The 17,949-nt window shown below is 38.9% G+C and overlaps 1 protein-coding gene across 7 annotated transcripts in view; it reads right to left on the bottom strand.

Annotated features, from left to right (window-relative positions):
• Positions 1 to 14,459: 14,459 nt before the first annotated feature.
• Positions 14,460 to 17,949, bottom strand: part of klhl32 (kelch-like family member 32) — a 178,322-nt gene continuing 174,832 nt past the window's right edge. For 4 of the 7 annotated variants that reach the window (XM_052024803.1, XM_052024802.1, XM_052024800.1 and 1 more), the window contains 2 exons: positions 17,758 to 17,852; positions 15,499 to 15,978 (listed from right to left, as the gene is read on the bottom strand). In XM_052024803.1, coding sequence (XP_051880763.1) covers positions 15,817 to 15,978; positions 17,758 to 17,852 — 257 coding nt within the window. In that variant the 3' untranslated portion in view covers positions 15,499 to 15,816. Of the gene's footprint in view, positions 15,979 to 17,757; positions 17,853 to 17,949 lie in introns of all 7 variants that reach the window. The other 3 variants (XM_052024806.1, XM_052024805.1, XM_052024799.1) reach the window with 2 other exon arrangements.

Consider the following 17,949-nt stretch of genomic DNA (forward strand, 5'->3'; position numbering starts at 1 on the left):
GGGGAGCAGGACTGAAAGCCAGATGGGATTAAGATGTAGGCCCTGAGAGGTAGAGGGAGGCAAAGAAGAACATTTGTATGTGTGTGTCCACATAAATGTGGGTGTGCTGAGCCTAGTCTCCCAATTGTTTTGGACCTCCTTCCCTTTGGAACAAGATTTTGCTCCATTAACATTGTATGTTAGCTGGTGTGTAGTGGCTTCCCCATTCTAAAAGAACTCGTGCATATGCACCTTGCTCTCCTCAGAATTAGAGTGGAAGAAAGTCATCCTTGATCTTGAGGGGCTGACACAGAAAACAAGACAAACTTTTCAATGTTATCATTACATAGAAATCAGAATATGTCAATTTTAAGTCAGACATTATATTTCCACGAAAGGTTCCAATTGAAAAACTGAATTTATACTTCTTCCTGTTCCAAGGCTTCACATTCCTGTGTTCTTTGTATTAGCTTGCTGGCAAGTAAGCATTTTAAGTGAGATGTGTAAAAAGAGAATACCTGCATGTTCCTATTCTTTTCCTCATTGGGAAGCTAATATCCAATTTAAGTTGATCACGGGTTTCTCAGTGCAGTCAGTACACAGAATAAACTTTGGTTTGGTTTCAATTCACTAGAAGTGGGGATTGACAACAATTATTTCTTTCTGGTGAAAAACAAAGCTGTATCAGTCCAGAGAACGATGCTGTGGTGGTCAATATTACATGGGTGAGCAATATATACAGGACAAATTGGTGATGAGCATAATCTAGATGCACCCATCAAATTGCATGACAGCCCTGTCGCACCTGTCAGGCATGAGTTATATCAAGTGAGAAAGACAGCTGAGCTCTGAAATCATTGTGGGACAGAAGCCTCTGCTGAGACAATGATGTAAAACCAGTGGGGATCACATTTTACATTATTTTCAAGTTCTGTTTCCTTTCAGGTTATTATCAGTCACGTAGCCTTCGGTTTAACTTTGAAAGCTTGATTTCAAACCTCGGTTGAGTTAGTTATTCTCAGATGGGGTGATTTTGAGCCTGCTACAATTAACCTCAGTATTCCTAACTCAGAGTTGGGAAATTACTCAGGTTTTCCTCTCTTAAATCCAATCCAATTAACTCTAGAGAAATGTATTGATGTGTAGCCATTGGATGGACCATGGTTAAGGTTGCAATATTGGCATCGGTTGCTAATATTTACAATCCAGTTTTGCACATGAACAAGGGTAATAGTTGAGGTATAATGGGTGCCTGTCAGCCCATTTCCTGGAGAAATGATAAAAACTGGAGAAATGGAAATTCAGGATTATGAAATACTGGGACACCACAGGCTTTTGGGCTGTAAGATGCTAACTAAAGGAACTAAATTTGGAAGTCTCATTCTAAAACTTTGATAAAACTTGGGTAAATATAGGGCAGATGTTCTAAGGAGATCTACCCAGATCTGCTGGTTGATAAGCTACTTCCGAGTGAAGGCTGAATTGCGGCCTTGTACTCAGCAGAGTGGCTGTCCCTGGGTTGCTGTGCTGGTCTACAGCCTTGAGCTGGGAAATCCATCACATGAGCCCCATTGCAAAATGACTGGGAGAAATCAGTTGCCAAGAGAAAGCCAAGTATCAGCTTTTGTTTGATTTAATTAAGTTAGTTTAAATAGTTTATTTCTTCACATGAGATTTTTAAACTTTAAAAAGTTCCAGAATTTAATTTTGTAAATATTATTTTGAATGTTTGTGAATGTTAAAGACAAACAAAATGTCAAGCATTTAAGTGGCAGCTTTGGCTGCCTTTGAGCATTGGGGCAGCGTTTCACTGCCTGTCACTGTAGGAGCCACTTGGGTTGGGTGAGACCTTGTGCTGCGCTGGAGCTTGCCGAGGTGCTGGGAACTGGGGTCCTCACAGAAGACTGCATCTGAGAGAGTGCAGGAATATTGAAGGTGGTCTGGGACAGGCATCTGAAGGTCTGCCCCATTCTTGAAGGCTCTTAGTAATATTTAAATATAGGTTAAAAAAATTTCATTATCTGGTGTTATAATGTTAGGAATGCTAATTATGAATGTTGAATGATATATGATGTAGGTATTTCACTGCTACATTCAATTAAACATAGGAATTGAAGGAGGAGTTCTGTGGAAGTATCTGTCAGGACCTTGTTAGGCCTGGTATGATCCAAGATGAAACAATTTATTCGTAGTTCAGAGACAGAATTTATTCATGGTTAATGGTTAAATAGCTTCTAGTTGTAACACACATGGTTGTATTCATTTCAGAGTTCACACCATCTTTTACTTCCAGTTTGTAGTTTTTAAAAAATGGCCATTCGATGAAACCAGTGGGAAAGGGACTGTTAATATGCACAAAGGAAAGCAGATAATTTCAGGGTTGAGATGGGGAGGGTTCTTGAGTAAGCTGTGGCTTGATTTAAAAATCAATTGTTTTCAAATCTCTCTATGGCCTTGCCCCTCCAGCCCCACCAAGATAACCTACACATCTTCAACCCTGAACCTCTTGATCACCCCCAGAATTAATTGCTCCACCATGAGTGGCCGTACCATCAGCCGCCAAGAGCTTATCTCCACCATTCCCCCCATAAATCCCTCTCTACTGCTTTCCCTGTCTTTGAGATGCTCCTTAAAGTCAACCCCTTTTTTAAATGGTTTTGGTTATTTGCCCTAAACTCTTCCGTGGCTTTTGATAATGCTCTTGTGAAACACCTTGCAGAGTTTTACCATAATAGCAGTAATATAAATGGGCAAAACAGAATACTACAGCTGCTGGAAATCTGAAGTGAAAATAGAAAATGTTGAGAATCCTCAGCAGGTCAAATAGCATCTGTGGAGGTAGCAACAAAGTAAATAATGCGGGGCAAAGGCAGGCACGGTAGTGTAGCAGTTAGTGCAACACTATTGCAGCGCCAGCGACCCGGGTTCAATTTCAGCTGCTGTCTGTAAGGAGTTTGTATGTTCTCCCTGTGTCTGCGTGGGTTTCCTCCCACATTCCAAAGACGTACGGGTTAGGGAGTTGTGGGAATGCTATGTTGGCGCCGGAAGTGTGGCGACACTTGTGGGCTGCCCCCAGAACACTCTACGTAAAAGATGCATTTCACTCTGTGTTTTGTTGTACATGTGACTCATAAAGATATCTATTTCTTTAGAAGTGACAGGATCTATCTGCACAGAAGCTGCCTGACCTGAGCAATTTCTGTTTTCATCTGCGGTGTAAATGGAAGTTCTTGTTATAATCATAAATTTGCTATCTAAAATTAACAACAACCTTGCAATATATTATTTTACATGTTACTTTATTTACATAAACTGTTGTACAGGCATCAAATAATCTATATCGTAATGTTTTTGTTAAGGAAACCCATAACAATAGGTTCCATGTCATATAAAGCTTTGTTCAAAGGCTTGACTGACGTTTTCTCCAATCCAGCTGGTGAAGTTATCAAAAATCGTTCAAAGTCCATTGCCTAAAAGTTCTTTCCTTGTCAGTAGCATTGCTTGCCCTATGTAGTAATGATAGCAATTGCATCCTGGCTCTGAAATTCTACTCCATTGTCTGAACTGACTGGGGATGGGAGTGTATTTCTGGGCAACTGGCTTTTAATAACAAGCAGCTAATAAAATAGCGCTGGTGTCGATTTGATTGGTCAAACATCTCATTATTGTATTTCAGTCCGAGTTTCATCACAGTTAATTCCTTTACAGTACTGATGTTTCTTATTAACCTGCAGTGTACAGTTTTTTATCTTCACATAATAGTAGTAGTGAATACATTGAAGTTGAATGAGAATAAAATGCACATTCTATAAAGTATACCGTAACTAATGAGACTAAATTTAGGTTACTGCACCAACAGTTGTGCAGTATAGATTAATGTAACTTTTAGTGGGATTTGAAAGGCCCATATGTCAAAAATGCCATAACACATGGGATATATATAGTCTTTCCCACAACAGATAAAACTTCCACTGTCCACTACCAATGCTGGGTGTATTACATGGGTGGCTTTTGAATCATGTTCTGAATCATGTAATCTAGATCACTGGATTGCAGTAACCAAATTTTATTTTTGGATTTTGACTGCCCACAAAGACAAAATACTATAATCTTATAATACTTGAAGATGAGATGCAGACTGCAGCTGGAGTTTTCAATGCTGCTGCTGTTTTTTTTTCTTGATCCTTACATGAGCAAGTTAGGCAATGTATCTTTTGGTGAGGCAGTGCAAAAGGGACAATAACTTCATTTAGTTCTCCAAATGCTTTATCAAGACCTGTTCACACAATACTGTGGGGTAAATTTTCATTTGGTCAGTCTGGGACGTAATCTGCCAGAGCAGGTCAGCTGCCCATTGGAGTACCTGTCCCCTTTCCATTCTACCGACATCAGGCAGGTTGTCTAAGGAGCTGTGGGTCTGCCCTACCAGTAAGCCATTCAAATGGTGAAAACAAATATATAATGCATAAATCCTGTTACAGACTACAGTCTTCAGGGATTGTCTTTGCCTTAGCTGAACAATAAACATGAATTTTGTGTTTCATCAGTTTCTTTAACCCATGCGGGATTTACAGTTTTGCAAAAAGAATTACTGTACTGACGTAAAAAGCATTATTCATGTCTTTTTTTTTAAAAAGGGCCTTTTCTTACAAGGGTGACACTTGTCAATTATACTTCTTCCCAGTTTTGATGAAGGGTCTTAGTCCTGAAATGTTAACTCTGTTTCCCTTTCCATGGATGCCATCTGATCTGCTGAGTGTTTACAATACTTTGTTCTTATTTCAGATTTCCAGCATCTGCAGTTTTATTTTGATTTCCAATTACATTTTGTTGATTGGAAAACCGAGCTCTACCCACGTGCACGGAGACTGAGCCCGAGGTTCCACGAGGACCATTGATTGGGTAACCAGGACCCCATTGTATCGTAAGGTTAGACCTGGGCTGATTGGGTTGTGGGGGTTGGTGGGTTTCAGGAGGGTGTGTGATTTAGGAGTGACCTGGAGGTAGTGATGTTTCTGTGTATTTGCTGCCCTTGTCCTTCTTGTAAGTACAAATCGTGGGCTTAGAAGGTATTGTTGAAGAACCCTTTACAAGTTGCTGGTTCATCTTGTAATGTGTACACATTACAGTCACAACATATTCCTGATTTCTGTGAAATTGGTGGCTTTATAACTGGATTTGAGCAGTGAAGATCGTGCTGTATTAATTCCAAATGTTTAATCATATAAATCTTTTCACCTGGAATACCTGCAGAAGCTTGCATTTTTTTGCTGAAGTTTTAATGTCACCTTTATGAATTATAAAACACATAACTAATGCTGAAGATCACTTTATACAAGGATTTAAGAGCATGTGATGTTTAAATTATGGCCATTTTAATATCTGTCCAGTAAATAATTGTCATTTATAAAATTATCAACATTATCAGAATTATTTTGATGATCAGGAAATTAAGGGAGCTGATGAAATTTTGGCAGATTTTTTTTTGCAGTTGAGACTGGTAAAGCTCACAGTCCAGGGTAAGCATGGATGTAAACATCTAGGTAGGACTGGAAATGTAGTCAGGCTGGCTTCTGCTGTAACCACCAGAATATTCCACTTTACAACTGTGTTTGAAACACTAATGATAATAACGTCCAAAAAATATTTTTCTATTTGTATTTCAATTTTTGTCCATTTGGAAGGGAAACAAATCAAGTTGATTATGGACATCTGAGTTTTGCCAAATGCATGATGTTTGATGTCTGAACAGTGTTTAAGGGTAAGTGCAGACACTGGCCGTGTCTTCCATGTGCTCTTGATTGAGGAATAGTGGAGACATTCCCCATTCTATCAGAAGGAAATAATGGTTCCAATACCATGGAGGGTATCAGTTCATATTTAGGGAAGTGACCTGTATTTGAGCACTGTACGTGGGCTGATATGTGAAAGTTGTCAAAGTTGTTAGTTAATCCTGTTCAAAATCAAGAATGGTTTATCATCTACTGTGAGGGAGCACTGTTTAGTTTACAATACAGGAAACAAATCATGTTAATGAAGTTGCTGACTTGAAGGAAAATTATGAGCAACCCCTGGGCAGCAGGAACATGTGGTTAAAAAATAAAGAAATAATACTGTTGCGGTAATGTAATAGTTACTGCAGATTCAATCATCAGATAAGTTAACTATCAATAGAATTAAATCAAATGCAGTTTTGAATGGAAGATCTAAATGGTATGTTTGCCCCTCAATACCAGGCTATAATAGAATGGACCAACATGGTGATGGTAGAGGGTTGTTTTTGTGATGGGACACATTTGACTAGTGGTGATCCACAGGGATTAGCGCTGGGACTCTTGGTGTTTGTGATGTACGTGAATGATTTAGATATGGATGTAGGTGGTGTGATCAGTTAATTTGCAGATGGCACGAAGATTGGTGGAGTTGTTGATAGTATGGAGGGTAGTCTTAGGCTTCAAGATGATGTCGATGTATTGGTGAAATGGGCTGAGAAATGGCAGATGAAATTTAATGATTTATTTTGGAACCATTGGTATATGGAATAGAATGTCCACAAAGTGTGTTTCCACAGATGGAGTGCTTTTTCCAGCATTTAACATCTGAGACACTGTCTCCATGGGTACCACATGGGGTAAGGATTATGTCTGGACCCAACCAGTTAAAGTAGTTTTGGAAATGCCTGCAATAGATAACGTCGCAGGGAATCCGATGCTTGCTTGGACTTGTGCAATACTTGTCATCTCCAGGATGACACTCTGATGTCAACATGAAAGGGTACAGGTTGCTTGTGGGGAGAACCACAAGAAATGGTACAGCAATGACTCAAAGTAGCAGCTGCCAGTTCTTAGCTGTTATGATCTCGTGGAAGAATTCACTTTCGAAGGAGAATGCAACTCAATTTGATTTAGCAATGGTCAACCGTTACCTATAGACGGTAACAGAGATTAGAGAGGTAAAGATTGAGAAGGAGATTTTAGTGTGTGTCTTTGCCTGTAATAAGTTTGAAGCTCACAGCTATGGCTGGCTTGTGATGAATATTGAAAATGATGATCAGCCATTAGAAGCAGCAGTTCAAAACCTGTTAAACTGCACATCTAAGTGACCTCAAAAAATGCTACTGACAGTAGAAAAGAGTTCTGAAAGACCTTCAAGCGATGTTTCCTAGATTTGGAACACCAGACATTCAAAGTACTGAAAACGGTCCACAGTTTGTACTTGCAGAATTTGTAATGATTTTTAAGACATGAAGTTGAGACAATGATTCCATAATGACTCTATCCATCATCAAATGGCTAATCTGAGAATACTCGCAAAGCCACAAAACAAATCCACAAAATGCATGGAGTCCAGCCAGATCTCTTAGTTCCATTGGGTTGACACATCACACCATGAGAAGGTGTGCAAATGCTGCACACTAGATGCAAGATGCTATTTCCCATCAGTAGACTCCAACCCTTCTACTGCACAATACCCCATTCCCACCTAGCCATCCCCTCTACCCACACAGAACAGGGAGGAGCAATGCTAAAACTGCATGCAGCACTGGTTACACCACAGCTTGAGTTCAGTCAACACTTTACAGGAAAGGTATAGATTGATTTATAACCAAATGAGATTTAAACCAGGCTGTTATGGGAGGCGAGGGAAGAGATTTCCGGGGCTTTGGCTGAGATTTTTAAATGTTTGCTGGTCACAAGTGAGGTACAGATGACTGAAGGATTGCAAGTGTGCCCATCCCTTTGTAAGAATGGCAGCAGGAAAAAATTCTGAGAGACAGACTAATGATGACTTGCAAAGGCAGGAACTATGCAGAGATGGCCAGCATGGATCGCAAAGCCACAAAACGAGCACAGATCTTGTCTGACCAATCTACCAATCTGAGTCAATTTTTTGAGGAGGTAACAGAGTATATTAATGAGTGCAGTGCAGTGCAATAATTTGACAAGGTCCCACATGGGAGACTGGTCCAAAAACTTGGGGCCCATGAAATCCAGGGTAAGTTGGCAAATTGGATTTAAAATTGGCTTGGCAATAGGTGGTAGAGGGTTGATTTTGTGAAAGGACACTTTTGACTCGTGATGGTCCACAGGGATCCATGCTGTGATCCTTGGTGTTTGTGATATATGTGATATGGATGTGGATGAAGGTGGTGTGATCAGTAAATTTACAGATAGCACTAGGATTGGTGGTTGTTGGTGGTATGGATGGTAGTCTTAGGCTAAAAGATGATATCGATGGATTGGTGAAATGGGGTGAGAAATGGCAGATGAAGTTTAATCCAGATAAATGTGATGTGATGCATTTTGAGAGTATTGAGGAACAGTGGTACCTTGGCATGCAAGTCCAAAGATCCTCGAAGGTGGCAGCGCAGGTAGAAAATGTGCTAAATACTGGATGTGGGATGCTGACCTTCATTAGTCAGGGCATTGAATACAATGGCAGGGAAGTTATGCTCCAACTTCATAAAAACATTGGTCAGACCTCAGTGGGAATACTGCATGCAGTTCTGGTCACTACACTACAGGAAGGACGTGATAGTGTTGAAGAAGGTGCAGAGGAGATCCACCAGGATGTTGTCTGAAATGGAGTGTTACAGTTGTGATGAGAGATTGGATAGGCTAGGTCTGTTCTCTCTGCAGCAGAGGAGGTTAAAAGGGGACATGACTGAGATCTGAGAGGTATTGGTGGGGTAGACTGCAGGTAGACAGAGGTGAATACAACTAGAGGATGCGGATTTAGGGTTAGGGGAAAGAGAATCAGAGGGGATTTGAGGGGCTCCTTTTTCACCCAGAGAGTGGTGAGTACCTAGAATGCACTGTTGGAGAGAGTGGTGGAAGCAGAGTCTCTAATAACATTTAAGAGTGTCTGGAAGCACTTCAATTGCCCTGACATTGAAGGCTGCAGGCCAGATGCTGGAAGATGGGATTACTATTTGGTGTGGACGTGGTGGGCCGAATGGCCTGTTTCCATGCAGTATGATTGTATAAGATGTGATTGCACTGGAAAGAGTATAAAGGTTAAGTTTCTTGAAGTGGAAAATTTTAACTATGGGGGAAGATTGACGGAGGGATCAAAAACTAGGAGACATGGATTTAAAGTAATAGGTACAATGATTACCAACATATAAATTTGGAGCAGAAGTAGCGAGAAGCAAAGTGCTGGCAGAATTCAGCAGGTCAACTCTTGACCTGCTAAGTTCCTCCAGCAGTTTTGTTTCGCTCCAGATTCCAACATCTTCAGTCTCTTGTATCTCCAGGAGTAAAAGTAGGGAAACTCAGCCCCTCTAGCCTATTCTGCCATTCAATAAAATAATGGCTGATGGGATCGTCACATTGTTACTCCATAATCTGATATTTTTTCAGGTAGAGGTGCCATTCAATTTCTAGGAGTGTTTACCAATCAGAGCAAAGATACAAAGAGTGATGAATTCTTTCAAGTCATGACTGTGTGTGACTAAGTTGTTTTGTGGGTGAACAGACAATATTTAACTAGTTGTCTGGAACCTCACCCAGGTTCATTGGAAACCTATTACGGCTAGTAGTGGTAGATATTTAAATAAGAAAAGCGTTAAGTTAATATTAACTATGTTTTGAGAAGTCACAAAATATTACATCCAGGGCAATGTGGATAAATAAAAGGTTAGATCATAAATTAGAATTTAACAGATGCAAATAATAAATATCAAGGAAATGAAAGAATCATGAAGGGAAAGAACAAAGTCCTTTGACTTAGTAAATATTTTGCAGAGGAATACAAAACTAGGACTGGAAAGGCTTCTAATGAAGATGTATAAGAGATGCTATTGGAGATTTTGATACAGGGAAAAAAAAGTTACATTGAAATTAGTAAAGCCTTCTTTTGTCTCCATGACAGTAAGTTTTCAAACATTTTACAAATGGGAAATGTGCCACAGAATGAGAAGTACTGCAGCCAATGTAAGTAGAGACATATGAAAAGAACAGAATTACATTTAGCATCGTTTTTCTTTATGTGACATTCAGCTTTCCTCTTAAGATCAGTCTTTTATATACAGCATTGCAAACTGTTAGCTGTGTTTGAATATTTATATTTGGACTCTGGACAAACATGTTGTAACTACAGAGGGTAATTTTCTCACAGGGAATGGAACAGCATGAATTAAAGATATGGGTTCTGAAGGTACATACTAAAATATTAAAACTAAACTTTGCAGCAGCCAAACTGAGATGACTAATGGAGACGCTAAAATCACTGCATCTGTGACGTACAGGATGTGGGATATCCTGAATTGACAAATCATCTGGAGAGGACACTTGTAGAAAGTGTTAATTAAATCCTTTGAGAAACAAATTGCCAGATTTAAGGAACAACCAGCTATACAAACAATGGAGGGAAAAAAATTATCCCGAACATACCTTTCATGTAAGTGTCACTGCTGAATTGCAGAGAGAAAGTGCTGCAAAAAATAATAAAGGAGTATTGGTCCTTTGGAGCTAACAAAGGGAATTAGAAACCTGTGAAATTAGTTACCAACCAGATTTGCATTTCTGAGAATAGACCAGAATAGAACGACTATGATAATTACAAAATTTTAGAAAATGTTCAATGGATTGGGCAGAGCAACATGGATTTATAAAAGGGAAATCATGTTGATAAATGTGTTTTATTTTTGATATTGGAACAATCAGAATCAATGAGGCTCGAACCCAAGTTGATGTAGTGTATTTGGACTTTCAGAAGGCTTTTGATACGGTGCCACACAAGAGATAATTAGACAACATCAGAAGACATGGTACTGGAACTATTAAAATCAAAATATAAAAAAACTGCAAATGCTGGACGTCTGAAATAAAATCAGAAAATGGAGGAAAAACTCCACAGCATCTGTGAAAAGAAACAGAGTTAATGTTTCAGACCCTTTGCCAGTACTGGGAAAGAGAGTTTTAAGTTGCAGAGAAGGAGACAGGAGGGAGGGATAAGATGATCCTCTCACCTCCTTCTCTGCAACATAAAACTGCACTTTTACTTCTCTTTCCCAGTTTTGACAAAAGGTCTTCTACCTGAAACATTAACTCTGTTTCTCTTTCCACAGATATTCACCTGTTTGATTCCTGGAATGGCAGATTTGTCATATAAGGAGAGATTAAGTAGACGGTTTATACTCTCTTGAATTTAGATGAATGAGAGATGATCTCATTGAAACATATCAAGTTTTTAAGGGCTTGACAGGGAAGATGCTGGGATAATATTTTTTTCAGCTGGGTTGTCTGGAACCAAAGCTCCCAGTCTCAAACAAAGGTGTTGGACATTCAGGAAGGAAATGGGAAGAAATACTTTCATTCTGAGAGTGGTAAATTTTCTGACCAAGAGAGCTTCGAAGGCTCAATTGCTGAGTACATCCAAGACAGATACTGATAGATTTTTAATTTTACCCAGACTGATGATATGGATGTGCCCAATGGGGGTTAAATTGTAATGAACTTGAGGAATTAAAGTACAAGGCAACAATGACCTTAAGTGGTATTTGCGATAGGCCATTTACAGGTCAGACTAGAGTAGATACAGTAAAAGCTTTACTATCCAGAAACCAGAAATGTGTACTAACTAGCATTTTTCTCCATGAATAAATACAAATTTAACCTTTGTCATTCAGAAAAATATCCAATTCTATCCAGCATGCATCACCCACCTGACGTCACAGGTACAGCAGACAAAATTACCAGTGTGTGTGCACTCATGATAATGCAGAAGTTGGGTATAATAAAGCGATTGGACAATGGTGAAAATAAGAATAACTTGACAAAGGAGTTCATTGTGGGCTTGTTGACAATCTGCAATATAAAAGCTATAAAGACTCAGTTAATGAATTTTGTGGCTTCATTGGAGATGAATAAGGCCATCAAAACCCACAATAATCTTCAAAAATGCAAACCAGCTCAGTTAGGTGAGTTTTTGTGGGACTGGTTGGCTTTGAAATGTTCTGAAGGTGCACTGATCTCTGGACCCACGTTGATCGAATTGGGAAGTTTTTGGATCGTTGCTAGTCGTACTTCAGCACGGACGGCATCTGAAGGCATGATATTTTGGGGGAGAAAAAACTGCTGATCAAGACAGTGCTGAAAAGTTTAGCGAGTTTTTTCAGCAGTTGGTAGATGAACATGGCCTCTCCTGTGAACAAATCTACAATGCAGACAAGACTGGTGTGTGGTATCGTTGCCTTCCAGAGTTGGTAATTAGCAGGTGTAAACAAGAAAATATCTGGATTTAAGCAAAATAAGGACCATCTTACTGCCCTTGCATGTTCCAATGCAGCAGACACAGGGTCAAGCTATTGGTTGTTGGAAACTGTAACAAGCCAAGAACTTTCAAAGGCATCACCATTTGCCAGTACAATACAAAGCATAATGTAATGCCAGGATGGACAGAGAAATCTTGTATTGACATCCCTTATATACTGGTGGATTAAGGAATTCTCCAAAACTTGGAACATTTCTACTGGAAGATTTTCATGCACAAGTCAAGAATGTCAATCCAAGTACACCATCAAAGATGCAATTTATAATTTAGCCATGTGCCTGGGATTCTGTGAAGTCAAACTTTGGAAAAAACTCAAGAGGAAAGTCTTCCTGTTTGAGTGATTCCTCTGAAGAAGAGTTTGAAGGTTTCAAAGGAAGCAAAGAAGAGCCAATTACGCCAATCCCTTAAACCCACTCCCTGAACTTGGAGAACAAGAAACTGAATAGGTGAATATGAATGCTATTGTTGAAGTCACTTAAATTTTAACCAATGATCAAATCATCCAAAATGTGGTTACTCCTGAGTAAGCCACTGCATCAGATGAAATTTTGAGAAAGGTGATAACCAACTTGATCAGCCACAGAAATGCTGGGCAGTGCTGGAAAAGACATGCAAATGTTCTTCCAATTCTGTGAGAAGGATTTCAGTTATCCTGTTCAGAAAGTGATGCAACTTCATGTCATCCACAACAAAGCTCTGAAGAAAAGGCAGCTTAGACACATTCAAAAGTTACAAAGGGTTTCTGCACATGTGAAACCTTCGAGCTCTGCACCTTCACCATCTTCAGCTGGTGGTGTAGATTTCCCATCCTGAGGCAGGCAAGCATTAGAGCAGTGTTCAAACTTTAAATTACAGTACTGTAGTGACAAATGAAAATGTATACAAATGTAGTGATAACTCAGTGATAAGTAAAAATTTGTGTACAATGTAATTTTAAATTACTGTAAACACTGTAATTGTAGTGCACACTATAATGCCCCAGCACGGCACTACAATACCAATTCATTGGTGAGTACTCTTGTACACTGCATTTCATTTCCCTTATTCTATAACCCTTAGTAGTATTATGTAAAAACATACTCGACTCTTGCCTAACCAAAATTTTTGACTAACCCACACATTGTAGGTGCTGTTTAGTTGAGCTTTTAATGTATATATAACTCGCTCACTGATACATGGTGGAGCATAGGCTGTGTTATAGAGTCGTACTCCATGGCAACAGGCCCTTTGGCCCAACTGGTTGATCCCGACTAAGATGCTCCATCCAAGCTAGTCCCATTTGCCAGCATAACCTTCTAAACCTTTTCAATTCATGTACCTGTCCAACTGCCTTTGAAAAGTTGTTATTGTTGCTCCCTCAACCACTTCCTCTGGCAGCTCATTCCACATAGATACCACAAAAGTTGCCACTCAAGTTCCTATTAAATCTTTCCCCTCTCACCTTAATGTCCTCTCATTCTTGATTTCCCAACCCTAGGAAGAAGACTGAGGGCATTCACCCTATCTATGCCCCTCATGATTTTATACACCTCTATAATATCACCTCTCAGTCTCCTATGCTTTAAGGAATAAAGTCCTTGCCTGTCCAACCTCTCCCTATAACTCAATCCCTCAAGTTCTGGTAACATCCTTGCAAACCTTTTCTGCACTTTTTCCAGTTTAATAACATCTTTCCTATAGCAGGGCAACCAAAACTGAACACAATGCTGCAAGTGCAGCCTCACCAGCGTCCTACACCATGACCTCCCAACTTTTATACTCACTGCCCTGACTTATGAAGGCCAGCATGCCAAAAGCCTTCTTCATCACCCTGTCTACCTGTGACTCCACTTTCAGTGAACCATGTACTTATACTCAAGGTCCCTCTGTTCTACAACACTCCCCAGGATCCTGCCATTCATTGTGAAGGTCCTACCTGGATTTGAATTTCCAAAATGCAACACCTCACAATTATCCTAATTAAACTCCATTTGCCATTCCTCGGCCCACTTCCTCAGCTGATCAAGATCCCCTGTAACTTTTGATAACCTTCTTCATTATCCACTATACCACCTATTTTAGTGTCATCTGCAAACTTACTAACCATGCCTTGTATATTTTTATCCAAATTGTTGATTATAGATGACAAACAATATTATAATATTCTTGCACAGCTCAAGTACCTGTACCTCTTGGTAAGGAAAGATCACACATGGAATATAAATAATCTGGAATGTCTTTAAAATTCTCTTTACCGCATATACTTACAGAAAATAAATCTTGCTGTCAAAGAGTTGGGAAAACACCTCCAGCAGTGAAGGACTCATCTCCCCACACTCCCAAATTTCATGCCTCACAGATCCTAGCAAAGGCCACTTTTCAGAAATGTGTCAAGCTAAAACACTGCCAGTCTACCTCTTACCTATGTTGCTGTTATAATTCTGTGAAATGATTGCAGGTACTATAAATGTAAAAACCAGCCAGTGCTGATTTTTGCCTTATTACTAATCTGGCAGTGTTAAAATGGACTCCTTATATACTCTACCCAACCTGGTCAGAAGATCACATGCTGTACTGTAAGTGCTCTGGACCCTGATCATTTGCGCTCTGCTGGCTGCACAGCTTTGGCAACCAGAAACATACAACAATATTCAGTTGCATTATTTCTGATGGGTCAAGGACACCGATAGGTTTAACATACCTCCTCCAAACCCTTATTCAAATCTGCAAGAAGTTCTTAATAACTGAAATGAATCAACTGACGAGAATCTGTTCTCGATTTTTGCGATAATTTCCTGAAAATACATGGTGCCAGGAAAGAACTGGTGAAATTTTAAACTGATGTTAGAACATGTATATCAGAATGGAAAAAAAAAACTTCTTCTGCAGGTGATAATAGCAGGTGAGCAAAGTGATTTCTAAGATTGTCTCCCTTGGAAGACTGCCATCAGAACAGGTTAAACATTCACTTCCAAGTAGCACTCTTTACTGTTTAGTGAGGAAACCTCAGTCTGCTGGTTGGGAAATGAGGTAAACCACTGAATACTTTGACACAAAATGGGGAAGATGCTATTCATAAATTGACTGTACAGTTAAAAAAGGAGTAAGTTCAGAAATTTATAGAAATATATATCTAAAGGCCTTGACTGCAAGTTGGTAATCTGTTCTTCACAAAAATATGAAAAAAGTAAACTGAGCAATTTTGGAAACTTAGAAACTCATGTATAACATCAGATTCAATGGTAGCCTTAGTTGACAGGATTCAATAATTTCCTTCAAATTAAACTGGGACTTGCTCTGTTCTCCTGAAAGTATGAACAAATCTTGATTGCTTTCAGCAGTAGCAGTACAGTGCTATCTATATAAAATGGCTATTCTTTCAGGGAATTTCAGTTATTATAGCATGCATTCAAGGAAGGGCAGATGATCTGTTTGTTTGTCTTGACTGGAGTGTGTCGCAAGCAAATGTAGGCTTTGCTCTGTGCATACAAACCGGAGAAAATATTGGAACCAGTGTTGATGCCACGTATAGCCTTATCCATTAAATAATGCATGTGGATTGAAAACTTAAACTCTATTATCTCACACAGCACCAATCCTGTGATGAGGCACTTGCAGCGTCTGAAGATTAGGGCATGTAAAATAAGGGGCTGGAAGAAAACATCCTGCTATTCCATTGGATGCAAATGGTAGTGTTGGCCCATAAAATACCTCTTCTTTACCTTCGGTACTTACATCCAAAACCTATATATATAAAAAAAAAAGTAGATTTTCAAGTTTCATGTGCATTTTTATTACAAATGCATATTTCATCACAAATTTCTATTGAAACATTTTCTTAGTTAAAATGCACCATGTTCTTCACATGCATATTTAATGTCTGCTGAGACTTGACCACCAGACACACCTCCCCTTCCCCTTTCAGCATTTCAAAGGATCATTCTTTTTGTGACCCTATGGTATGTTCTTCTGTCCTCACTAACCACTCCCCATCTTATAGAACTTTCCTAGGCAACCATGAGATGCAACATTTTCCAGGTGAGGCAGCAATACATTTGGACTTCCAATCTACTGCACTGCATTCAGTGTTCTTAGTATGGAAGAGTGCCCATCTTCTATCTGGGAACATTGCATCCTTCCGAATTCAAATATTGAATACACCAACTTTAAGTAACGCATTTTTTCTATCTGTGTCAGAACTGATAATTTCTCCTTTATGTCATCAATCTGTGAATCTGGCTCAGTTTTTCTCTTTCCATTAGCACAGTCTACATAATACAAACAAAGAATAATAATCACCCTCTAACTGTCCCATTAACCCGTCTGGCCACATCTCACCTAACCACAGATATTCTCTTTGCTATATCCATCCCTCTCGCCACTTTCTCTGCAACTTTAAATTACAATTTTTCATCTCCCATTCCTCGTTCTAATGAAACTGTCCTGAAACATTAACTCTGTTTCCCTTTCCACAGATGCTGCCTGACTTGATGGGTGTTTCCAGCACTTACTGTTTTTATTTCAGATTTAACATAGGTTCAGATTTTCAATCTGAATAATAGTAATTATTCCCAAGTTCTTTTAAACTCCAAACCTGAAATTTATTTTCCTGTTGGTTCATCTTATATTTTACGATGTCCATAACTAAGTATGCCACAAATTTAGTTAATTATAGTTGTATAGTTTGACCTTTCACAGTTTTGTCAAGATTCCCTATTTTTGCGGTCAGCGGCAAAGCAGCGGTGCTTCCTGCAGACCTGCAATAAAGTTGTCAGAGACCTAGTGTTCTCTGTACCATTTTCTAATGCCTGCTGCTCTAAGGCATCAATTCAATGGGATCCCTGGAGCCCATCAGCTGTGAAGCCATTAAGTTGGCACTGCAGTCAATCAAATTGAAGAATTTTTACAGCAGGCAAGATGAAAAAGCACAGTTTTTAATTAACTTTTTAAACATTTTACAAAACTACTAAATGAGGATTGGAATACAATTAATTGGCTATAATTAAAACTAAAGCTGAAGTATAAATAAACATTTGAAAAAATTAAACAAGAAATTAATTTTGGAAATTGAAATCTGATGTAACTAATTCACAAATATAAGAATAGATTTTTTGAATGGCCAATGTAAACTTAAGATGCAGTTAAAAGCTCAATTATGCAACAAAGCATCTGTTTGCAGAGTATTTTACAGTAAATGTCTTACATTAACAGCAACTTAAATGATTTCCCTTGATTCCTTTGGTGCTATCACAGTCTGTGCAAGAAGGTTGAATCACTGACATTAAATTCAGGATTTCCGTGTCAATTGACACATTTACAGAAATCAAGAATTTATTGTTAGTTTCATAACAACAAATTTAGAATGATATAACAATAGGATTTGCCAATCGCTACACAAATTTTAATACTGTAAAATCTGAGCCAACATATGTTTACCATTGCAGTATTTTCCACAGTATTATATCTTGAAGATTGTGATTAAAGTTCTTTATAAAATGAATGAAATAACAGAACTATACTGACCTGGATACAAGCTAATGGCTCATTGGTCCAGATTGAATACCCGCCAACTAGGTATATTCTTTCATTGTGCACTGCTACACCTGACTCATTTTGACCTAATGTAGAAAAATGCAATGCACTGATTTGTAAAATTCTACTATTTAGCTTACATCTCTGGATATTGCATATTGTACTGGAAGTGTGAATAAAAGA

The sequence above is a fragment of the Pristis pectinata genome, chromosome 10 (genome assembly GCF_009764475.1).
Source record: "Pristis pectinata isolate sPriPec2 chromosome 10, sPriPec2.1.pri, whole genome shotgun sequence".
NCBI classification, from domain to species: Eukaryota; Metazoa; Chordata; class Chondrichthyes; order Rhinopristiformes; family Pristidae; genus Pristis; species Pristis pectinata.